Source organism: Poecilia latipinna, unplaced genomic scaffold (assembly GCF_001443285.1).
Source record: "Poecilia latipinna isolate Pla-1442-1.1 unplaced genomic scaffold, P_latipinna-1.0 Scaffold8, whole genome shotgun sequence".
In the NCBI taxonomy this organism is placed as follows: domain Eukaryota; kingdom Metazoa; phylum Chordata; class Actinopteri; order Cyprinodontiformes; family Poeciliidae; genus Poecilia; species Poecilia latipinna.
Genome location: NW_015112624.1, coordinates 1,192,436 through 1,217,706, shown reverse-complemented (window position 1 = coordinate 1,217,706; position 25,271 = coordinate 1,192,436). Strand labels below are relative to the sequence as shown.

The 25,271-nt window shown below is 42.6% G+C and overlaps 1 protein-coding gene across 1 annotated transcript in view; it reads left to right on the top strand.

Moving 5' to 3' along the window:
* The window catches only part of ncor2 (nuclear receptor corepressor 2), a 127,448-nt gene extending 104,521 nt beyond the window's left edge, over positions 1-22,927 (top strand). Inside the window, exons 22-46 of the mRNA XM_015027474.1 lie at positions 90-342; positions 3,027-3,191; positions 3,268-3,389; positions 3,990-4,086; positions 4,200-4,307; positions 5,002-5,093; positions 8,124-8,274; positions 8,381-8,524; positions 8,953-9,045; positions 9,130-9,347; positions 10,866-11,211; positions 12,093-12,293; positions 12,653-12,913; positions 14,517-14,666; positions 14,777-14,989; positions 15,893-16,079; positions 16,165-16,535; positions 17,660-17,775; positions 17,860-18,041; positions 18,125-18,253; positions 18,942-19,084; positions 19,166-19,219; positions 19,364-19,555; positions 20,583-20,762; positions 21,688-22,927. Coding sequence (XP_014882960.1) covers positions 90-342; positions 3,027-3,191; positions 3,268-3,389; positions 3,990-4,086; positions 4,200-4,307; positions 5,002-5,093; positions 8,124-8,274; positions 8,381-8,524; positions 8,953-9,045; positions 9,130-9,347; positions 10,866-11,211; positions 12,093-12,293; positions 12,653-12,913; positions 14,517-14,666; positions 14,777-14,989; positions 15,893-16,079; positions 16,165-16,535; positions 17,660-17,775; positions 17,860-18,041; positions 18,125-18,253; positions 18,942-19,084; positions 19,166-19,219; positions 19,364-19,555; positions 20,583-20,762; positions 21,688-21,878 — 4,359 coding nt within the window. The 3' untranslated portion in view covers positions 21,879-22,927. The remainder of the gene's footprint in view (positions 1-89; positions 343-3,026; positions 3,192-3,267; positions 3,390-3,989; positions 4,087-4,199; positions 4,308-5,001; positions 5,094-8,123; positions 8,275-8,380; positions 8,525-8,952; positions 9,046-9,129; positions 9,348-10,865; positions 11,212-12,092; positions 12,294-12,652; positions 12,914-14,516; positions 14,667-14,776; positions 14,990-15,892; positions 16,080-16,164; positions 16,536-17,659; positions 17,776-17,859; positions 18,042-18,124; positions 18,254-18,941; positions 19,085-19,165; positions 19,220-19,363; positions 19,556-20,582; positions 20,763-21,687) is intronic.
* Positions 22,928-25,271: the final 2,344 nt, after the last annotated feature.

Genomic DNA, 25,271 nt, shown 5'->3' with positions numbered 1-25,271 from the left:
ACTGTAAGCAGCCCAGCCATATGTCGGTGCCTGGGAGGAGCTGGCGCTTGTATGTAACCGTCTTATTTCTGTGTTCTCTCGTTGTGAAGATGCCAGAGGCCTCTGTGCAGGGCACTCCGCGGAGTGGGAAAGCAGTGCAGCCCCCCCACGCCTTGGCTCTGTACCAGGAGCAGATCACCATGGCTCACGGAGAGTCCTCTCAGGAAGTCAAACAGCAGCAGCCTTCTGGCCAAGCAGGCAAACCGCAGCCTTACGCCCCTCAGGCAGACAGAGAGCGAGAGGGTCTTCTCACCAGCAGCCCCCGAGTTCGCCCTCGAAGCCCCTCCACCAGCGAAAAAGACGGTACGCGCCTCGGAACGGTTTGTTTTCGCTCTGAGTCAAATGTAGGCTCACTTGCACGAGCCCACAAACATATTTGTTGGGATTTTTTACCCAATTTCTCTCTGTGTTAGTCATGGACTGGTATGAGATTTTTATAGCATGGCAACTTTGAGTGAAAACAACACCATAGGATCATAAAAGTCAAGGAAACCAAACATGTAACGCAATCTAATCACTCCTATTTCAACCAGAAAAGCAACTCTTATTCCCAAGGCTGCTAAAAATAACAAACCTATAACAATGTTATTCATATTTATTTATCCTTCTCTGAATGTTGACGTAATAAAGAACGTTTGAATACATTTATTTGTTAACAGAGTTATATTGGACAAAAGAGACCAAGCTGATTTTAGCTGATCAGTTAGCTGGGCTATCTGCTCCCGTAGCTGGCCTGCTGTTCTCAACTTGTTAGCTCTGACCTCGACGAAGGTGACTGTTTGGACTCTCTGGGCTTCCATACCATGACCACCATTTGCAGTGGTGAGACACCATTAAAATGTTTAACCTGGGTTAATTGCAACGTATGAGATTAATTAATCTCATTTTCTATATATCAACAAAATAAGCAACATTTTCAATTCAGAATCCCCATTTGTTGCTACATTATTGACTAAATAGACATACGAGCTCAACAACAAAGATATTTGTTTTTATTGTAACCTGTTCAGACTGGTGCCACATGCTTGTACCCATTCGGTTGTCATGTGTTTTAGGATCGTTTGCATAAAATATTCTAAAGCTTTTCAATATATATAATCTATCAAAATTAACGTGTTAAAGTCATGGCCATAAGCATTTGTTCTTTTGGGGTTTTTTGTTGGGAATGTGTAGGAGCCTTATTAAATTGAAAAAGTATGACAGATAATTTCCGCATTGTTGATATCAGTAACTTTTTAAGACCTTATTGTTCCTCCCTACAGCTAAATGCTCAAAGCCTAGTCTGCATGACCTGGTACACTCAGGTATTCATACATTTATTTATAGAGGTACACATTTATAAATATGCTGAATAAAAGAAAAAAACTGGGTACATTAAAATCCTGCTCAGCGTGCAGCTCTAGTGGCTTTTGATCTACTTTTATTAAGTAGGTCTGTTCTAGAGGCTCTGACCTTGAGTCTGTTCTCCACTGTTTAGGGCCTTTAACCGTTTCTGGGACACTCCTGGACAGAAGGGGTCTGATGAACGATCTGGTGCTGCTACTGACCCAGAAGGGAATATAGTTTCATTCAGCAAGCTTACAGTCAGGCTCGTATGCGACTCTGTGGAAGACTAGTTCAGATAAATGAAGGCATTTTCTACCCAACCGTTCAAATGTTGACTCCAAGTTATTGCATGTTTTCTTTTTTTCTTTTTTTTTTTTTCTTTTTTGTAATCTCAGGACAGAAAACGTTTGTAATCGGTACCGAGGTTTGAAAAGTTCAGCCGTTCATACCTTTAATGTTTTCTATCATCCTCTTGCAGTTTCAAGTCATTTTAATAAAATCCCAGAGAAAATGCTGGACTGACTGGGATTTCTCCAGCTAATTGAATTATAGGGGAGCACAGCTCTGCCATTTTCCGACCTGACAGTCAACTGGCTGAAAAGACGGATCCTGCACTTTCTTTTTTTTCTTTTTTCTTTTTTTTTTCTGCTTTCAGGCGTAATAAATTTGGCTCCCTGTTAATATTTCTGGTTGAAAGAAAAGCACAGTCATTGTGTGGAAACTAAATAAATGCCACCCATTACTAATACAGCTTTAAAAAAGAGACGGTCAACTACTTGGTTGCAACACATCTGTGCTCTCTAAGGTTGTCGTCAACGACACAAACGTTTTCTGGAACGTTTGACTGGAAAAAAGGCAAATAAAGTTTTAGTGGATTTATTAGCACTTCAGGTTTTTTCTTAATTCGGTAAAAATATATTTCAAACAGCATTCCTGTGTGTTTTTAACTTATAAAATGAAGAGAAATATGTAGCTATCAGCCTGCATATATTTCAAATCTTTTAAAATTTGCAACTATCACACCCAAACTCTGCAACTACTTTAAGACCGAATGACCGCAAACTCCATCTGCTGCTCAGTTGTAAATAAAATCAATTTGATCATGTTGTACATTTTGCTTTGAAGTTTTTAATGACACAATTCTGTGAAATTGTCTGATTTTAACTCGCGTCACATGAATCTCATACCAGCTCATGCCTAAACATTACGTGGTGAATGCAGTTTGTGCAGATGCGTTTGCATGCAACAGAAAAATGCTAAGAGGCTGCAGCGCTGCACTTTCCCTTCAAAGGCTTTTTAGGCGATCAGGTTCACCCGCCACGTGCCTGTCATGACTCCTGGATGTGTTTTTCTACAACTCTATAGCTCAAGGTTTTGGTTGTAGTGTATTTATTTTTTATTTTTTCTGCACGCACGTCTGCTAATTCAGAGGTGAGTCACTGCGGGAATGAGGTGGCATCAAGGGTTGTATTATATTTATCAGTGGCAAAGATTTCAGTTCATTATATAAACAGAAGAAACTGTTCTCAGAGCAGCAGCAGCAGTAGTTCACACGTGCAGTGTGACGGTTTAGCAGCACAGAGGAGGGCCTCTTAGACTAGATGTAGTCCAGCTTCCTGTTTTACTTTGGTGCTGACTCCCTCCATGTGATGATGTTTTAGAAAAGTCCCGAGCCTTCTCTCCACACGGCGACGCCAAGAAGCAGGCCCTGGGTCCGGACGACCTCAGGGCCTCCAGCCTGGGTCGCCCGGTTCTCTCGCCGTATCCCATGGCCCCGCGGGACATGGCCAAGATCAGCCACGACCAACACCTGCTCCACTTCAACCGTGAGGAATCTTCTCCGTCTGCTTCTGCTGCTCTGTTTCACCAGCAGAGGATAACTTTTATCGTTTCGTCTCCCAGCGTTCCCCTCGCTTGCTGGTCTGCCACAGGACAGCGTGCGGTTAGCGGCAGTGAGACCCCTCTCCATGCCCGACCCGCCGCCGCTCATTTCCTCTAACAAGCCTGGAGGCTCCATCACGCAGGTACCTCACCACAACGATGAGATAAGCAGTTTTATAGTCGAGTTGCAGAAACAAATACGGTGTACACTCAGTTTTGATGTTTCGAGCAATTATTTTTTTTGAGATATTGGTTAACATTTTTTAAAAGCAAGAGCAGTGATGATGTAATTGAATAGGTCTGTCGCAATAAACAATAAAATAAAACGAGCTCAATAATTTCCATTCACATGATTTTTCGTTTTTCTTGTCTCTCTCTTTCTACCAAAAACTTGTATGACAAAAGCTTTGATCTCAGCAAAGCTTTTGTGTTTTTTGGAGGACAGTTTTCGTTAGAGATTTTATAATTTATTTTATCTGTCGTTTCTGTTTCGTTTATTTATTTTGGGTATTTAAAATGTCTTCCAGCTCCACTGTTAAATGTTCATTGGAATTGAAAGGTTACTCAACTTTGAGCATGTTTTCTTGTTTTATTATCCCATTCCCATTATATCACTTGAAAATGGCCCCAAAACAACAGTTTTATCGTTTATCACAATAACTTTCGGGACAATTTATTGTCCAATTCAATTCGTTACACTGATGACCTTGTGTGTGTGTGTGTGTGTGTGTGTGTGTGTTCAGGGTACGCCGGTGCAATTGCATGGAGCGGCGCACGGGCTGGATCACACAAAGCTGCCTCCCGCACCAATGGGGTTGTCTTGGATCGAGAAGAAAGTTGGTGAGTAAAACCAAAACCGAATTCAATTGCATTCATTTTTTTTCTTTTTAAATAGTTTTACATACTTTTCTATTTTTTGACATTGTGATCTGACTTTGCTCATCATTATGCAGCAGGTCCTTTCCCAGTGGTGAAGCAGGAGCAGCTGTCTCCTCACAGCTCCTCCCAGCCTGATAACTTATCAAACCCAGGGCCGCCTCATGATAACTCCTCTGCTCGTGGTGGGTGCAAATACTTCCTAACTTTATTATGCATTCATAGACAACTGATTGGTCCTGGAGCTGTGCTTTTGTACTTGTGGTTTTGTAGGAATAACATCCGGAAATTGTAGAAAAATGTTTTTTGCTAGAAATGCACAATACATTTATGTTAGCATCAGAATCGGCCAATGTTTGTCATTTTATAACGTATCAGAATTAGTCCAATAAGTGAAGCTGAGCCGATATTGGAGTAGATTTTTATTCCCATCTTGTTGCCGTTTGTTTGTGTTTCTGGAAGGGAGAGGCTTGGACATGTGACTTTGTTTAGCTATCCAGCTAACGCTCCTCAGAGCTTCCGTCTTACAGAGCCCTCCTCTCCTGCCTTCCCTACTCGGCTCCTCCAGACTAGCGGCAGCAGCAATTAACAAACACCTGGACTAAACTGAGCTCATTATCCGAGTTCCTTCTCAGTGCAACATTCTTAAGAACGGTTGTAAATGGCACGATGTAGAGAGCGGGAACTTCTTAAAGAGACAGGGGCCAATTTCAAGCTGTCAAATTTATATGTATAGCATTTAATAATTTAATAAGGACCTATTCGAGGAGGTTCTAACTGTACTTTTACTGTATTTCATTAACCTTTTCATTTTCTTTTATTTTTTCTAGAGAGTAAAAAAAAAGCCTTCAGCTGTTATGAAATCTTTCTCTTATCCAGGCGTCCAAGGAGGCAGCATCACCAAAGGTCTTCCTGGGACCAGAATACACCCAGAGTCTGCGGTTTCCTACCGAGGGGGCTCCATCACACAGGTGAGCTCAGACCAGCAAGCCAGACTATTTAAAACTATTCATATGAAAGAGAGGAGTAACATACACCTGGTCTCACAGAAACAGTCTAAATCAAGGATCTGCAACCACCAGAGCCACAAGTGACACAGTGGCTGTTAAAAAGTTTTGCAAAAAAATTAAAAAGACCCAGTTAATATTTTTAAAGCTAGATATAACAATGAATAAAGGTTTTTGCGGTTCTTCATTTTATTCCTGAAATATTTCATCTGAATTTTCACAAAGTATGACAATATAAGCACTGGTAATATGTTTTTTAGATCATATTTTCTTAAGTTGGAAGCTATGCACTTTTTTATGTACAACTTTCTAAAAGTCATGTGACTTTGCGACTCTTGAAAAGTTTTATTTGGCTGGCATGAGAGCAAGAATGTCTCTTTAAGTTTAAGGATTACTGACGCCATTTCTAAAGCAACCAGCCTCACGATTGCACATTATAAATATTGTGCTGACACAGTACAAGCTTGAGTTTCATTTTGTCCTGTGGCCGACTGTCCTCTTCCTCTTTTTGAAAACCTCCCAACATATTGTGAAATAGCGTTTAAAAATGAGAGCACCTGTTGCGCGCCACACTTTGTCCTTCTTGTTCTTTGACTGCAGTTCAGAGAGCTTTGCTGAGGTTAATGTGATTTACCTGAGACTGACAGTCGACGCAAATTGAAACCAACACTGTAAAACCGTGTTAAGGTTCACGCCACAGACAAACTCGCACTCCGCCCACATCCTCTAATCGTTTACGCTACTTCTTAAAAAATGCACATACACAAAAAAAAAAAAAAAAATCCAACGCAGCTTTTTGCCCTCTGAACACACAAGCTGCTATCAAACACAGAGCGGCTCCTGCACGTTTTTTTCTTTTTTTTTTTTTTTTCAACGTTTGCTCCTGTGATGCAAGAGAAACAGACGAGAGTTGGTGAGAGGTCAAACGGCAAACCATGTGCGGCGGTGGCTGCTGCTGGATTTCCGCCGTACTGTGACATAACCGCAGCTCTGAATGGATCCGTAGCCGTGGCAACGGGGACACGCTGTGCCGCATCTGTTCCCTCTTTTATTTATCCGTGTACTTTCGATGGTGGCTAAACCTGGTCACTGATAGGCCCACTCCGGTGTCGCATCCAACTGGCACTGGAGAGCAAACAAGCACAGAGGAGGCCGTCATCCGCCAACATTAAAGGCGAAAAAAAAAAAAAAAGAAAATTCATCTTCTTGTTTAGCACGACTCTTGACAGATTAGTAGGTGGATGTGTGTGTGTGCGCGTGCGTGCATGCGTGCGTGTGTGTGTGTGTGTTTGAGGTTTTCTTGGAGAGCAGGTGAGGACTGTTTTAGTCATTACTACCTTGTAAACAGACATCCATCCCCTCTCCCCACTCTTTTGGTAAACACTTCTTGGAAAAGCTGCAGCCAGCCGATTATAAGGCCTCTCCCAGTAACTGCTGTCTCTCCTTTTCACCATCCACTCATGCAATCATCTCTTGACCAATCAGAACATGGAGAAATATGACTCATGCCCAGCACAAGTGATGTTATTCAAGGTTTAGTTTAGACTCACGAATGTTATGTTCTGCTTTCGAGCCGCTTCACCTTTTCTTCGTTTAGAAGCTCTGGAGCTTTGCTTCAGAGATTCGTGTTCATTTTTATGTTTTGATTGAACACATTGTCTGGTTAAAACGATGTGTAAGATATTTGCTGCGGGCAGAAATGAGCTGTAGAAGTCTGAAACTGCTTAAACATGATACATAGACGTGTACAATGTAGACTACTGTGTTTAGCAAGGTTTCTGAAGACGGCTCCATGTTGTCCAGAGCAGACCTCAGTGGAGTGCCAGGCTTCTGTATAAGATTGTTTGGCTTCTTTAAGTCAATGACTCTGATGGTGAGCTCCTTCCTGCGTTTTGGAAACACAGCTACTTCCCTCCAGCGCCTGCCTTTCGCATCAGGATGGTGTTCATCTAGTTCCTCTTGCTTTTAAAGCCCATAATCATCTCCAGTGATGGTTGCAGGGATGAATCATTTTCTGATCTCGGATTTTTCCCTTAAGATAAATGATTTTTATTAGATGAAGAGTTATCGCCATGTAACTGACAAAATCGTTAGAGCTGATATTTTAAATTGTTTTTAGTATCTTTTATAAGCTGTTTTTGGGATTAGCGCAGCTAGCATTGCTTAAACACTACAATGCTGTTTTTTTTTTAGAGTATGCAAGTCCTTATCTATAAGATTTCCAAAAATGTTGGTAGGGGCCTAAAAACCACAAATGGATTCAGCTTGTGTGCTGGTCAATAGGAGGATCCAAAATAATTTACTAATGTAATGAAAACAAATCTGAAATTATTTTAGAACTCCTTTATTCCTACATGGCCAAATGCAAATATTATAACGTGGTTCCCACACGGTTTTTATTAGGGTTGCACCAATTGTAGTTTTCTGACCGATCGCCGATCTTTAAAAGCTTCACCTGCCAATTCCGATTTTGACCGATATTGATTTTTTTTTTGTTTTTTTCTCTAAAATGTCACTAAATAAATAATCTGATGTCACAATATTTTTTTTACCTGGAAGAGTCATTTACAGTGGAAGGAGGAACCGGGTCGGTCGGCATGCTTTTTTGTCTGTCGGCCATATTAGATTTAACAAAAATAATTTCTTGCATTTGCAGCTGATGATCAGTAGTTGATGGTGTATTTTATGATGTCCACTGATGCATTTATATTTTATTTATAACATAAAAATCCACAGGAAGCACAAGAAAATGACTTTTAGATAGCTGCCCAAAGTAGTGACCACTATGCATTAAGGGTTTAAAGACGGTACCATACAAAGAAACAAGTTTGAGAGTAATAAACCTAACTATTCATGGTCGCTTGTTGTTTGGTGGTTCCTTCTGCACCAGCATAATAACTAACCCTAACCAAAGTCATAGGCAGGCTGCGGCTGCTGCTTTTTGCAGAGACGGCACAGTTTATGCCTCTTTTTTTTTTTGTCTCTTCACCCCAGGGGACACCAGCAGATGTGCTGTATAGAGAAACTATATCACGTCTGATCTCAGAGGACAGTTCCAGCCGAGCCGACAGGGAGCGGGACGAGGCGCCATCTAAAGGGCAGATCCTGTACGAGGGCGTCAGCGGGCAGATCCTCTCGTATGACCGTGAGTACACGGGCTTTAAGTAATAAGATTGCTGACCTGGCAGGTTGCACACTAGGTGTTCAGCTGTTTATATAAAACACCGGATCCGTGTGAACGAACATCACAGGGCCACAGTCTCAGACTCCCAAAGAAGACGGCCGAGGCTCAGGTCTGTCTGGAGAAATCCTGGGTCTGAAGCGATCCTATGATGTCATGGAAGGAGGCAGAGGGCTGCCGATGAGAGACGCTCTGTCTGCTACCAATTGTGAAGGTAAGACGGGAGCGAGCTCAAACACCTCATTTGATATTTATTCTGACTGATACAGCATTCAGCAGTGAGACATGTTAGCGAGCCAGTATGGGTTTAACATTGTGTTCATACAAAAAAAGAAAAATATCCAACATGACTGAAATATTTCTTCTTAAAACATTCATACTGTTGATAAACACACTGGAGACTCATACACTCTTAGCCTGTATAAATGAATATGTCCGCCGCATCACTTCTAAAAGTATCACACACACACGGGATCAAAAAAGTTTTCATCCGCTGCAATGTTCTCTGCAAACCAGACAGCTGGAAAAAACCCCTCCAATCAATGGCTCTTTCTCTGGAGTCTTATTAAAAGGTCTTAACAGCACAGTGAAAAACAGCGTCTCAGTTCTTTGCTGCTGTGCTTTGTTCCACCTTTGCCTCAGGTCTCATCGGCCGTGCCATGCCTTACGACAGAGACAGCCCTCACCACGCGTCGTACAAGGACACTCATCATATCCGAGGCTCCATCTCTCAAGGTATGATGCTTTGAAATGCACTCCAAACGTTCCGCCCGTTGTTTCTACATGAGAAATGGGTTGAACGTAACCTTCTGATTCCAGGTATACCCCGCCATCTCGACGCTCAGGATGCCTACATGAGGAGGGAAGCCAAGCAGATGAGGCGAGAGGCGTCCCCGCCCCGTGGCGCCGGCTCCCTCTCTGACCCGATGAAGGGCAGAGAGGGCGTTGTGCCCACGGTGAAGGAGCCTGGACGCTCCATCCACCTCATTCCAAGAGACGAGGGCAGACAATCATCCAAGGAGGGCATCATATCACAGGTATGCGCCTGACGGTGAAACGCATCATTCCACAGTTGGCTAGGAATGTGTTCGTTGTTCTTTTTTGGGGGCTGATTCATCAGCTGGATCGGCTTTATCAGCGACCAGCCCAACCAAACATCCGTTGGATTCTTTCGGCTCTGAACACGCCGTTACTGAGAGCTGAAAAACCCACCCACACCCACCGGGTTACGACCAAATCATGGCTAACTCTTACTAAGGCAAGAAGGCTTGAAATGAACTGCTTGTCGTGTTGAACTGTTTAAAAATAGAACAGAGAGAGAGAGAGAACAGTTCTCACTGGCTCAAAATATCCTGCGTTTAATCGCAAGAATCTCCTCCTCCCTCAGCTGGTCATGTTTTATAACATATCCACAAATCGTATTCTATACTTAGAAATCTCTGATTTTCAGGTTTCTAATAAATTTAATTTGATTTTATCTGTAGATACTTTATTAATATACCACTGTTTATGTTGTTGGATACTTTTATATGCAATAGGGCACATTTTGTTTGCTTTGCTGCTGTAAAATGTGAATTTTCCCCACTGAGGTATTAATAAATAACTCCTCTATTCACATTTAAACCCAGATGCTCATGCTGAATATGTTTAATTAAATATTTTCACTAAGTGTGGCGATTTTGTATTTAAACAAAGTGCAGATTTCTACATCTGCTCAGAATCTCCACAGGAATGGAGAGTTACGCTCTCATCAAAGCCTCTAGTCTGGATTTTAACCTGTAAAGTCCGTCGCTTCTTCCTATAAAATTGTTTGTTTAAAATCTAAATTTTCACACAGTTTGATGTGGCAGGATTTAAAGTATGACCTCTATGAAACGATCTCAGATGTAATAATGCTGTATTAGCTCAATGTCGGTAGTTTCAATCACGTTCTGAACTCTGACGTTGCCGCGGCGTCGGACCGCAGCGCCGCTCCTGCTCAGCGTCAGGAAGGCCTGATCTCCATAAACGGTCCCAGTTTTAGACTCGACAATAGAAACGCACATAAAAAAAAGAACAGCGTGCATAGATAAAAGGTTCCAGGAAGTCAGGTTCTGGAGAGCCACTTTCAGGAACCCGTAGTTAAAATACGCCTTCAGCTGAATTTTAATGGCCCGCATATCTGCTGCTCTCTCAACGGCTGCTGGAATGCTTCTGACACATGTATGTCAAACTAACTTTATGAGACCTGTAATTTGAACCCGGGGAACAAATGCACGTATAAATATGAGGTGATGTGCAGTCATATAATTTTATTGAATGAATATCAAACTGGTGTGTGGCTGTCCTTATTTAACATGGAGTAAATTAATGATTAAACAATCTTAACAGCTATTTTCTTGCTCCCAAATATTATGCAGAACATAAAAAAAATGAATGTATTGCAGCAAAACTGAAGTTGATGTTGAGCTTTAATTAGAAATTTGAAATGTGTTTCTCAGTTTTTTTGTTGTCATCTGAAGTTACAATAGACCAGTAAAGATGTATGCGGTCCTAAGCTGGTCGGTTTCTTGCAGGGCGCAGCCGGAAAGCCGGACGCTGCCGGCTCTGGGAAACGCCACGATGTCCGCTCCATCATCGCCAGCTCGCCGCGCTCCTACCACAACGCAGCCTCCCACCTGGAGATGCGTCCCGACAGAAGTCGGTATGAGGAGGGGCCCAAGGGTCGGCCCAGCGCGGTGGTCAGCACGGCCAGCCCCATACCGCGCTCTTCTCCGCTCACCCTGGGCTCTGAGCAGGGAGGCAAGGCGCACCACAGCCCCATGGGGTACGAGGAAAAAGGTGCTATACGGACCCCCTACCCTGGACCGTCGCATCGTGGATCCCCGCTGCCCAGGGAAGCCAGTCAAAGGCAACACGAAGGTGGGAACATCCAGGCTTGTTTTTCAGTTTAGTGTTTTCAAAGTGTTTGATATTTGAACTTCTCAGTTTTGCAATAAAGTTCAATCTAATTGATTAAAAGCTTCAATTTGGAAAACATTATTTACAGTTCAAACCAGATATTTTCATACAGCTAATAAAAAGGACAGACTTTTTTTTTCTCACTATCTGAAGGTAAATAAGACTGAACTTTTCTTGTTTTAGGTTAGTTGGAATCAACAAAATTATTTCTACTTGCTAAAAGCCAAAGAACATAGCAGGAACATTTTTGTTGTAACTTTCTTTGTGTTTTCAAACATTTGATCTGAGCAGGAAGGTCATTTGTTTGTTTGGATTGTTTTTGTGTAATGAATATTTATCATTCCTAAGTTCTACATGACTTAATCTGTGTTTTTAAATAAAGGTTGGCTTAAACAGCGTTAATGAAATTAAAGGGTTTTTATTCTTGGACCATTTGAGTATATTGGGTGTGTAGGAGATATATTTCAAAACAACATTTTGTTTTTCTTGTCTGTAGGATATAAAAAACTATCACAAGACACTACAAACAGTAATAATTGACATCTTAAAATAGTAAAGTGAAACTTTTTTCTTTTTAAGATTGTTTGTATTGTCTTTTTCTCCAAAACGTGCTGCTGGAAAACATGCGTTGAAAATGTTTGAATGTTCCTGTGAGAAAAGTGTGTGAACTCTGCATATCCAACACGGAGACGGAACAGTGACTTTATTTGTTTTTTTAATGAAGGTTTTATTCGTAACAGGCAGTGAATGAGACCACAGTCAAATATGTCACTTTTTATTGTTGATAAAATCCAGATTCCAAACTTTTTTTTTTTTTTTTTCCCTTTTTCCTGTTGATTCAGGGTCTGGGAAGAATTCTTCCCAGGAGCGAAAAGCCACACCGACTCCCAGAGAGATGAGGGCCACCAAGTCGCCGCTCACCGGCGTTGCAGATCAGCAGGCCTACGAAAGGCTGCTGCCCGGCCTGGGAGCTTCAGACATGTACCGCATCCCCTTGACCTTTGACCCCGCGGCGCTGCCTCGTGGAATCGCCATCGACCCAGGTAAATCACAGGGGGTTTTTTGTCCATCATATGTAAGTGTAAATGTATCACCAGTCAGCTGGACAACATTTGTTCTCGCCACTGGCATCTAACATTGTGACCCACACGATGTTACGCACATTCCGTGCAGAACAGCTTGACGCTACTCCAACATAAAATATCCCATATTCGTCTTTGCATTTCTGTCACGATGCTGGTCTCCAATTGAATTCAAAATAGGCTCACAAAGCCTTAAACTTGACTTGGTGAAACCTGCAGAAACACTTGAATGCAACCCGAGAAAACAATCAGTTCATATCTCATCTCTGACTTTAAATGACTACAAATGATTTTCAACATTTCCTGTTCTTTATTCGCAGGAGCTTACTACTTGCCTCGCTCCCACTTGGCTCCCAACCCGGCGTACCCTCACCCGTACCCCTACCTCATCCGCGGCTTCCCCGACACGACGGCCCTGGAGAACCGTCAGACCCTGATAAACGACTACATCACCTCGCAGCAGATGCACCAGTGGCCCGCGGCCGCCGCCATGGCTGCGCAGCAGCGCTCAGACCTGCTCAGAGGCCTCGCTCCTCGAGACCAGGCGCTTCCTCTGTCCTACTCTGCTGGTGCCCAGCGCGGTAAGGCCAACGCTGCTCCCAGTCCCGTCCCCTCTCTGACTCGCACTTGGACTATTTTTAGGTTGTTTGGCAAATTGAAACCCGAATCTGGCGTTCTACGCTTACAGACACAGGTTAGGGTTACCTTTTACCAAACAACGGCGATGTCCGTTCAGCCTGGGTTTGATCTGATAGTCGGGGATGCAAACAAGCTGGCGCTGATCCCCCCTGCTTGACCAAAAGAGACGAGGCGACCTTTGTTGTTGTAGGGGAACACGAGCTGCTGCCCGACAAGAGAACAAATCGTAGAAATCAGACCCAAACAGGATCATTTTACATGAGACCTGACGGCAGCCTCCGTCGGTCAGCTGCACGGTTGCATAAGTAAATCGTTTTACTTTCTCATTGTTTAAATAGCTGATTCCTTTGCACTGGCAAATGATCGACAAATATGACCATTTGAGTGGTTAATAATTACAAAGAGAGCAGAGCTGCTGATGTAATGCGGATATTGTGCCAAGGTTAACCACCCTTTGAATTGGTCTGCCTTTGTTTTATGTTTATTATGCTCATTTATGGCTTCTGATGTTATGAAATCACGCAAGGGAGAGAGGGAAGACGAAAGGACAGCCCAGTGCAAGGATATGAATTTAAAATCTTCACATTTCATCACTGTTACTGAGAATCTTTGCATAGGAGAGAGTTTGCAGAACTCTCTTGTTGGATAACTCATTATCCAACCGATCTTTTTTAGTTTATTCATTCGTGTTGCAGTGGCGTGTTGCACCTCCAGTCTGGAGCAGAGCTGAGCCTCTTTACTGTAAAAATTAGCCGTCCAGCAGCGCCACTTTTCAACAATCGTTGCTGCACTTAGCGTGTTAAAAAAACCTTGTCAGAGCTTGTGATGCAACATGCATTGGTAAATAAGATGTTATTACAATGAGGTCCACTTGCGCCTGCATTGGGGAATATTCATATACATTTTGCAGCTTCATTGATGAATCTAAAACGATGATGTGATTATCCAGCTATAACTTATAACTAAAGGAGACTCGCCTAATCATTAGTATTTTTACAACAAGAAAACATTTTCCTCAGCAAAGGAGAAGATAGGAGTACATTTAATTTAGCTTTTGTTTAATTGCATTTTGAACGGCACTATTTAAATTATTTGAGTGGTTCTGTAACAATTGTTGTGTTGCTGCATTACAGATGCTGAAATGCTTTTTTTTTATTTGTTGCATTCTTCTGGAGTCTGCTCTCTTTACTATCCTCTGTCCAGCTAAATGAAACTTCTTTGCAGCCACAAATAGAGAAAACAAACAACTTATCTGCTGTAGGAAATGTTATTTTGAAAGAACCACCCTTTTATTTCTATTTTTAGGTTTTGAAAAAAGAAAAATCTAAAACTTTTGCTAAAACAGGATGAATACATTTTAGTCTACGGGGCGTTATTTGTGGAAATTGTGTCAAAATATAATTCTAAAAAAAGAATGTGGAAAATTTTATAATAAAGAAATCAGCCTGCTGGACTGTCACTACATGAAGTTTGTTAAGGTTTTGTATGTTTGTTGTTAATTAAACTGCATCTTGATTTGGCTCTCATCTCTCCTCCTCTCCTCAGGGATCATTGATCTTTCTCAGGTCCACTTACCCGTCCTGGTCCCTCCGTCTGCAGGGGCGGCCGGCTCCCCGATGGATCGCATCACCTACATCCCTGGGACAAACGCTGCATTCCCTCCCAGGAATTACACCAGCTCATCCATCTCCCCTGGTACGCCTCCATTTTATTATGAGCATCTCCCTGACAAAATATCATGTTTTTATCTGTTTAAAATTACTTTTTCCCTCATCTGTTTTTTTTTTTTTTTTTTGTCGTTTCAGTCGGCCCCTCACACATGAGCAAAATGCAGAGCGCGTCGTCGTCGGAGCGGGAAAGAGACCGCGATAGGGACCGAGAACGGGAGCGAGAGCGGGAAAACCGGGAGCGGGAACGAGAGAGAGATCGGGAACGGGACCGAGATCGGGACAGGGAAAGAGACAGAGACAGGGGAGGGTCTTTGGGAAATGTGGAGCACGCCCCCATCTGGCGACCAGGTACCTGAACGATTCTGCTTTTCTGCCTTAGTCTGTGTTTAAAAACGTAGTTTGTGTTTGCTCACGTTCCAAACACAAAATGTGCTTCATGGAGGTATTATGTGGCGGATCAGACCACAGACGCACACAGTTGTGAAGTAAAAGGAAGATGACTGGAGTTTCCTTTGGGGATTATCTTCAGTGTTGGGCAGTAAAATGTTGGTCTCATCAAACCACAACTGCTTCTCTGAGTATCAGAGGACAGATGGCTGAATACAGAACCAGGGATCGTACTGGTGCTTGAAAACCTGAAGGATTCTTGAATTTCAATTCACAGTGTTTTCAAAGTTTGGAAAGTGCTTGACTTCTGCATAAAGTCCTTGAAAATGTTTGATATTCAAACTTCACAGATTTGTATTAAATTACAATCTAATACTTGATCCAAAGCGTAAATTTGGAAAACGTTATTTACAGCTGAAACCAGATTTTTTTCACAAACCTATTAACATATATATTTTTGTGTCACTGTCTGAAGTTAAATCAGACTAAACTTCTCTTGTCAGGTCAGTTAAAATGACCAAAATTACTTGTTATATTTTGATTTACCTTGTCCTTGCTGTAGAATGTCAAGAACCATCATACAACATTAATAATAACAGTATTAAATGATATAATGTAAAAATGAATTGAAATCGCAGATTGTTCAGATTTATCTGTAAAAGGGAAAAAAAAAATTAGAAAAACAAATGCCTGTTTCCTTCCACACTTCACACTTATGCAATATTTACATCCATCAGATAAATGTCCAGTAAAAAATATTGAAGTTGGGTGATTGGAACAAAATGTGAATAAGTAAAAGGGGGTGTTAAAGGTTGAATCTTGTGGGAAGATGTTTGTACAGTAACATGAATGTGTGTCTCTCAGGTACAGAACACAGCCTGTCCAGCAGCAGCGGCGGCGGCGGCAGCGGCAGACCTGCATCCCAGCCCTACGGCCACCAGCATTCCCCGGTGTCTCCCCGCACCCAGGACAACGTGCAGCAGAGGCCGAGCGTGCTGCACAACACCGGAGGCAAAAGTCTTTCTGTCAGTGAACACCCGTCGGTGTTACGGTAAGCCAGAGTTGTGCTAAAACTATAATAACATTTTCTACCAATAAAATGCAAAAATATGTGGTTTGTTTTATTTTCCTACCAGGACCATTCCCTCAGCATCCCGCTACCCAGGTTTCCATGGCTCCTTCCAAAAAACGGGTGTGCCGCCTGACGCCTACCAATCTGCCATGGACTCGAGCGTAGCCAAAGAGCAGAATCGCGATGGAGGCAAATCCAGGGGCGGTCTGCCCAAACACCTGCAGGAGCAGCACGGCGCCTCCAGCAAATCCGACCCCAAGCTTTGCGGTCCCGGCCCAGGAGGAATTTACCCCGGCTCCTACCCCCCGTCCGCAGGCCGTCTGCTGCCCTCCCAGTCGGACAACCCGTCCGGCCGTGAGGACAGCGGCACACCAAGTAGAGAAAAGACTCAAAACAAACCCATGTCTGTTCAGGAACAAGACATCCGAACACTCGGTAAGAGCTGCAGCCGGCTTCGTCTGCTTCAGGTTTCTTTTTTAATGGGAGTGCCTTGAAACCAGTTTGGTGTCGCTCGAGATACGAAGGAGCCCCGCTCCTGCAGTGGTGATTTGATCATTAGGTTTGTTTCCGTTACAAATGTGCACAAAACTTATTCAGTATAAAACTAATATAAATTATATGGTGAATTGAAATGCAACTAAAATCAGATTGTCTAAATTCACAAGCATTTTTTACTAAATGGTTTGAGTTTTGTTCAGACTTGCATACTACCGATGGCAACTTCTTCCTGGTTTTTGACCACACATCTCAAACTCTCCTTTACACTTGGTAGTTTTCTGTCATTCGGACTACATGGACGGCACTTGGGGCTTTAACTATTCATGGCTGAATTCAAAGAGTTGTTTTAAGCGGTCTCGGTTTGTTCTCATCAGTTCGTAGGACGTAGATGATCCCACTGCTGTTGGGATGCATTCACAGACTCATGGGAAAGGCAGCCGAGAGGCACAGGTCATGTCGATGCCTTGGGTTTGATTGGTCCAGCTGGAATGTCAGAAAAAGAAAAACATAGTGAGCAATGAAGCTCACCATGTCACGTGTGTGCTATCTATATTTAGTGACTTTTCAACATCAGTGATCGGACAGAAAACTCCAATCGATGCACGTTTTCTAAAAACTGTGCTGGATCCATTATTTCCACTTGGCCAAGCAGGAATAAATGAATTCCTACATGAATCTCAGGTTTGTTTCAGTGAATCCTTTTGGATCCTGCTCTTCACAGACACACTAGCTCAACCCGTTTGTGGTCTTTTGTATATTTGTCGATGTAATTTTTTTTTTTCTTTTTTCTGCACACTCTACTTGTATGAGTCACTGATGCAAAACCAGTTAATTTTAGTGTCACTTCTGGCCAAAAGTTCTGCTTACTGGCTGTTCATGCAAAAAAAACACGAAGAGAAAACTGTGGCTTGTCACCTGTTGGTGCAACCCGCTGAAACAGTGAAGACTTTTCAAAGTGTGCATGTTTTTATTATTATTGCTTAAAAAGGGAAGTCTGAGCTAACTTTGAGAGCTTCAGATGTGTGTGTGTTCTTAACGCTTGTGGATTTGGTCCTCTGCAGCACCACAAGGACTCTATCGACCCCCGTCAGAGGAGAGACTGTCTCCAGGCCAACAGCCCCCATCCCCATGTGTCAAAGGCAGCCAGAGAGTGGTCACTTTGGCGCAGCACATCAGCGTAAGGCCCACGGTGAAGAACCGTAACCAGGAGATTAATTAAAAGCGTCACGTTAATGTCTTCCATGTTAATGTTTCTGTCCAGGAGGTGATAGTTAAAGACTACAGGGACAGCCAGCAGCAGCAACAGCAGCAGAGCTACCACGGCTCTCCGGTTCTGGACCTGACCCGTCCATCCAGTGCCTCCCAGGCCCCCCCCACGTCACAGGAGTCCGCTCAGGCGTCCCGCTACTCACAGGGCTTTAGTGGGGAATGTAACCGAGACAGGTAGGAAACGTGGGCCGGACTTTGACAATTTTTATTTTTCTTTAAAAACACGGCATCACATGTAGTAACCGTGTTGTTTGTAGATCTCCGCAGCAGCAGAAGTCGTCCCCCGTTTCCAATGACTGCATTGAGCCGGTGTCTCCTCCCGCATCCAGCTCTGAGCCCGACGTCCAGGGAGGGGCTTCCTACCCCAATGAGCAGGGGGAACAAGGGTAAGGGACATCCTTGACCAGGCTTGAATTTTCATTTAAGTCTGTTCAATTGCACAGTTTTTGATCTGTGTGATTGAAATGAAGGTTGTCTTATTTTTTATATGTTAATAAAGGTTATTGAAATAGGGTTTTTTTTTCTGCTCAAATAGTTTTGTTTTCAGACCAGTATAGGGCGAGTGTGTAAGACTTTTCAAAACAAACGGTTTTGAAAAGTCTCTTGTTTGTGTCCCTGCTATGTACAAACATTTGCAACATCTTTCAATATAAAGAAATTGTTGAAAACTCAACAGGAGAAAACTGAGCAACTTTTTCTTTATCGCTTTTATCTGCTGAAAGTCTGACCTTTCTTAGAAAATTCAATTTGCTCTTAAATGTCTTCTTCTGTAGATCTGCTTTTCCCTGAATACATACTTCAACACATCACTGATATAGAAAATGAGTCATTTTGAGGCTTCTTCAGTCAGAAGCAGATTGCATATTTCATGCTGCCATAAAGCAAAAACAATAGATTTGCAGTATTTTGTGTAAAAGCACTTAGTATGGTGCCTTCACTAAACAGAAAATAGATTTGATTTCTGAGCTTCCAGTCAGCCTTCAGGTCATCAGCAAAAAAAAACAAAACAGAGATGGGAATTAAACTAAGTGATTCTAAGTGTGTCTGAATTTCCTGCTGGTTTTCCACCGCCAGGCTCGGCTCCCGCTCTCCACCCAACACCTCCCAGCCTCCAGCTTTCTTCAGCAAGCTGACGGAGAACACGTCGGCTATCGTGAAGTCCAAGAAGCAGGAGATGATCAAGAAGAGGACGGGCGATGGCAACGACGCCGAATTCAGTGAGCCTCGCCTCAGCGTACGAATGAAACCCATTAAAAACCAGAACCAGTCGATCTTAACCGATTCCTCTGTGATTCCAGATGCCGGTCAGCCAGGAACGGAAATCTTTAATATGCCAGCCTCCACTACTGCAGGTACGCTGTGTAATAGGAAGACTGACTCACACTAAAGTGTTTTCAGACTCCGCTGTGTTCTGACGGAAATGAGGCGAGCTCGGTTTGGTTTTAGTTAAAAACTGCTTCTTCGCTTTAAAAACCCGCGTCTGCGTTCCCGTCCAGGGCCTGTGAGTGTGCGCAGCCACCCGGCTCCAGAAGCATCTGGCAACTCCATCGGCCTGGAGGCCATAATCAGAAAGGCCTTGATGGGAAAGTACGATGAATCATCAGAGGAGCGCTCCCCGTCCAGCGCTGCTAACGCGACGGGTCCCGCCATGTCTGCAGACGGACGGGCTGACGACTCCTTCTCACAAGGTGCCACTCTTCACTTGTTTTATAGTGGACGCTTCGCGCGTTGGGCCGCTGTTTTTAAACCAGGGCTTCTGCAGGTTTCACTTACTCAAACGTACGAATGATTAAGACCATTCTGAGTGGAATTTAAGACCTGCATCGCAAAACTTAACACTGACAGATGACGAAAATCAAGCTTGCTAGCTAGCAAGTGTATGTTAGCAGCTAGTTAGCAGTAGCCTCAACAGTCTTGAGTCACAATGAATGTTGTGAGTGCGACTCAAACTTTAGCCTGACAGAAAAGATCTGCAAGAAAAAAAAATTGTTTAAATCATCCTGTCAAAGCAAAGTTTAAGTCCTGTTATGAACATATTAAAGTCCAACTTAAGTTTTTTATAATGAATTCAAGACATTTTAATTAAATTTTAGATTCATGAAATTAAGACTTTTTATGACCTTTTAATGAAAAGCAGACATCCTGTTAACTCCATTTATATATACATATAATGTGGGGCGACCGGGTTTTGGTTTTTAGGAGCTGACATTTCTGTTAAAAATCCTTTTTTTTGTTATTGATCTTTTTTGAGAATGTGAGATTATTTGGTTTTTATTAGCTGTAAGCCATAGCTATCATTAACAGATCTAAAGCCCTAAATTTATCAGTGTGTAATCAAAATGTAGAGTCAACAAATTTCACTTTTTAAATTGAACAATTTAAAATGTGTGACTTCTTGACTGAACCATTTATTCATCCTTTTCTGTGATAACATTAAACATTTCTTTAAATGTTTTATTTGGACAAGGGACTTTCATCCATGACCTAAATTATTCCTCGTGGAATAATTTAGTTTGAAGACGTCAAAGATCTTCTTAGAATTTATTACTTTAACTTTACCATTATTTTGGTATCTGTATTACACATTGGTAACTGGATATATATCATTTAATCAGCTTTGTAAGAAAAACAATCATGTAACTTAGCATATGTATTAAAATAGTTAAATGTTAACTCACCCAAAGAGCATCAGAGTTTCTCCTCCTCTGTTTGCAGGCGGCTCCAAGTCCTCAAAGAGCAGCGGGCGCTCTAACGGACGCAAGGCCAAGTCCCCGGGCCCGGGTCTGTCCGGCAGCGAGCGTCCCTCGTCCGTGTCGTCTGTCCACTCAGAGGGAGACTGCAACCGGCGGACGCCCCTCACGAACCGGGTGTGGGAGGACCGGCCTCTGTCTGCAGGTACAATGCACGCCGCTTCCAGAAAGATGCGTGAAATTAAGACTATTTATGACCTTTAACTGTGAATCTACATTCAGACTTGGAGGTTTTACTGACGCAATTATATCATATGGTTTTAATCAAAATGTTGTTGTTTTTTTCATTTTGGCCATTTTATTGGTTTTCCTTTATGTCTTCATACAAAAATCTGCTTTTAACATCTTCAACAGGCTTTTAAAAGTGACTAGCTTCAAACCATATAACTTTATTTTTCATATTTTTAGAAAAGGCTAACCTCACTAACACAAAACAGTTTTTTTTTTCCATTGGTAATAAATCTGAAAATATAAATTAATCCTATTTTACTTTTGTTAGCTTTTATAATAAAACATTTTAAGTAGTACATATTTAGAAAATCAGTTTTGCGGCTCTGAGTGAGTTTTATTTTGCAGCAATAGGGACAAAAGTTTCTCTTTAAACGGGAAAAGTTGCTCAGTAGGTAGATACTGAGCTAAGAAGACGTTGGCTTTATTTTTCTTTTTTTTACCTCTCTGAATTCACTTGAAAAGCCAATTTAAAAGGAAACTGCGGCATATCTTGAGACATGTCTGTGAGAGAGAGAGTTTGATTTTCAGCAGGTAGCAGGAAGGCTGACCGGAGAACAGCAGCTTTACTCTCTTTTATCATTTTGAGCCTTTTGTTTTCCATTAAACTCAGTGTAATTGAAAATGTTATAAGCCATTTTGAAAATCTCAAGTTAAAATGAATGGTTTACATTATATTCTGTAGAAAACCCACACAGACGGTAGTCTTAATTATGCTAGTCATGCTAATGGCAGTTTAATTAGTCTTAAAAATACAATTAAAATCCTGTTTTACAGCGGTACTCACATTGATGTCGCCTTCAAGCCATTTTTTAAAATGTATTTTGTCCCCTCTCACTCAGGTTCAACTCCGACCCCGTTTCCATACAGCCCGCTCATCATGCGTTTCCCCAGCGGGACAGTCTCAGCCCATTCCCCTTCGTCTGGCCAGCAGGGCGGCCTGGGGCCCGGACCCGGCCAGGGCCGCCCCTGGGAGGAGGAGCCCAAGCCTCTGCTTGTTTCTCAGTATGAAACCCTGTCCGACAGCGAGTGACCAGAAAACGCACTGCTTCACACACTCAGAGGACAGTCCTGCGCCTCGTCTCCCCCGCCCCCCTCCACCGCCGCTGTTCGCCGTGAAGCAGTCCTCCTCCCTGGACGACGAGGACGAATCTCTGTGGCTCTGTGTGTCCGTTCGCACTTACGTGTTATGCATTCACTCCAGTACTACTCTGAAGGACAAATCACTTCTTCTTCTTTATTTTTTTTTTTACTACTATTCCTCACTGGCCTTATCAACACAGACGCATCGTGCGCTCGGCGTGTGCCGCCGTTCCGTGCTCACGCCTCCGCACACGGCTGTAACGACGCCATGTTGGACCCGACTCTCAAAGCGGGGGAACCCTCTTGTTTTGTTCCTGGCGAGCTCCGTGTGCCGACGGTCCGCTACCACTACAAGAACACAAGCAAAAAGGACACAGGAGGAGAATCAGCATCTTGGTTTCTTCTTTCTTTCTTTTTTTTCCCCCTCGCTTTTGGTCCTTTTTGTTTCTCTCTCTCTGGAACTGTCAGTCCAGTCCTGTGTTTCGTGAGCTGCGACTTTTTTAGTACATTTTTGGTGGTGAACTTTTTTTGATGGTGTCATTTGTCGTCTGTTATCTGCAAAGATGTATTGGGGCGGGGGTGTTGGGTTTGAGGCAGGTGGGGTGGGATCATATCAGAGGTTTACAGGGTAAACTAAGCGGTTCATTACTGATGTCATGAATCTGTGTGTGTTGGGGGAACTGGGAGGAGCTGCCAGATGGATGGCACTGAGGCAAGTGACACTTTCTTGCTGTTTTTTTGTTTTTGTTTTTATATTAACCATGTCTGTGTTTGTCAGAACAGTTCTTTGCATATAAAGCACTTAGTTGTCGAGGTGATCACGATGGCATTTTGTTTTTTTTTCTTTTTTTAAAGAGGCGGCGCAGAAGTCCCACTGCGGAGGCGTCTCGCTGCTTCTTGTTCCGCTCGCAGTAAGAAAAGAAAAACAAATCACGTCGGAGTGGAGAACGAGTTTAAAAGCTCTGAATTTGGAGTTTCCCTTTCATTAAAGAGGAGATTTAAAAAAAACAACAAAAAAAAAAAGCCATCTTTCTGTGCCCCCCCCCCCACACGCCGGCCTCCGCTGGCCTGCTGGAGTCCCATCTCGGAGCTTTTACTGCCTCGTGGGGGGTGCGTGGATACATCTCCACATCCGGGCAGATTTTGTACAGTTAAGAGATATTCTTAGTGTTAAGTGCCATTTATTTTACAAATTCTAGTGCTGAAGTTCATTAAATGACGCACAAGTTTTCTTTTACTCCCCCCCCTGCAGACTGCTTCGCAAGGGTTCAAACGGATTTTAATCAAACGTCCTGCTATCCTTTTTAATGTATTCGCTTTTTTTTTTTCTTTCTCCCCTTCATTTCCCCCCTCCCCACTGCCTTAGCTTTAATGGTTTTACTCAGTCATCTTGCACCGCTTACGTGGACCTCCATCTGAAGTTTTTCTTCACTTTTAACCTGTAAACTATTTTAAGTGTACTTCATTGCACCTCCCTTCTCTGTGCGCGTCGGAGGAAGCGGAGGGGAAGGCGGTTCTGCTAAATTAGTCTCACCTTTTCAAGGCAGTATTTCTGCGCGAGACGTTCAAGAAGATTCTCTGGCGTCTTTTTTCTTCTTTTGTTTGTTTTTTTAGCTCATCTCAGCGCAGACCTGACTGTTATCGGACCGCCTCCTCTTCCTCGCCTGTCCTCTCAGCTGTGCTTTAGCTCCTCCTACTGAGGCCAGTAGAGGCAGAAACACGTCGTCGCTCCCTCTCCCTCTCTCTGTGTGTGTGTGTGTGTGTTCTCATCGTTGCCACTGCTGAAACGTTGGAATGTGACGCTAAAACCAGACGAAGCCATATCCAGCTGTTCCCTAAAGCGATGACTAACGTGTTGTTTTTAAAAGTACACTGAAATGACTTTTTAACATGCATCCATTTATATTGTTTATTCTTACTTTTTTTTTTTTTTCTCATTGCACACTTGTGTTTGCAGAATGAAATGAATCATTGAAAACCTAAAAGGACGAAATCTGGACTGTCCAATCGTAGGAGAAAGGGGGCGGGGGATGATTGACAAACAGTACATTGTTCAACCATTTTGTGCATATTTTTTTTTTATTATAACCCACTGTATAATATCAAGGATTGTATATAGAATTGAAGAGATGTAAATATTTATGTGGCTTGCTTCAAGGGTGGTATTATGAAAAGAAATATTCACATGGTTAAATTCTACATGCCCACCAGCAAGCTTTGTGGATAGCAGTGTAAAAATGAAAAACACACAAAAAAAGACACTGCCTTAATGTTTAAATAAAAAGCTTATTGCCAGTCATGGTGTCAGAGCTGCATTACCTGGATTTAGGCTCATTGTTCTCTTCTCACCTCTTGGTTTAGTTGAGTTTGGCTCAACGGGGAAGGTCTGGAGCAGGGGTCACCAACTCCAGTCCTCAAGGGCTACCGTCCTGCAACTTTTAGATTCACCTCTGCTCCAAAATGTCTGAATTCCCTCACCAGCATTCATTCCTCTCTGCAATAGGCTGGAAACGAGCAGTTTATTTGATCCAGGTGTGTTTGAGCAGAGACGCATCTAAAGGTTACAGGATGGTAGCCCTCGAGGACTGGAGTTGGTGACCCCTGGTCTGGAGTAATAACAGATAAGCGCCAGCAGGGGGCGGTGCAAGCAAATCTTTCAGTCAGATTATATTTGGAAAGCGAATTATTCTGCGGGATCCTCTTTTATTGAAGCAGATAAAACTCCTGAGCTCTTATAAGGGAACTGTTCATAAAGTGTGGAATTGATGATCCAACTGTATTCTAGTCCTGTTATAAATGTTGCAACATTTTGCATATTGAAAAAACATACATGGTAGGTTAAAATCTAACGCTGATCTTTAAGAAAAAAAAAAAGAAAGCATCACATGGCACCAAAATACACCACTTATGTCAGCTGGGTGCAGAAGAGCCTGAACAGTGAAGTTGAAACCAGATATTTACATACTCTGCATAAAAATACAACCTGTTTCCCCCCTCATTGATTGTCTGTCATTATATCAGACTAAACTTTAACTATTTTAGGTTGGTAAGAAATGCTAAAATATGTTTTTATTATTACTTTGAAGACGTATATTTAAAAAAGTTATCAGAGTTGCCTTTCAAACTTTAAGATTTGGGTCTCATTTCTTTGGGTGTTTCCACAAGATTGCTACATTAGCTTGCTTGATTTGTGAACCATTTCTTATGACGGAACCGGTACAACTGAGCCAAGCCTCATACACACCTTTTCAACTCAACATTATTTTGTGATAGGCACGGCAATTTTAAAGTGTAGTCTTTTTAAAGCAATTTTGCAACCAAGTTAGCTTTATCCTAACTGTCG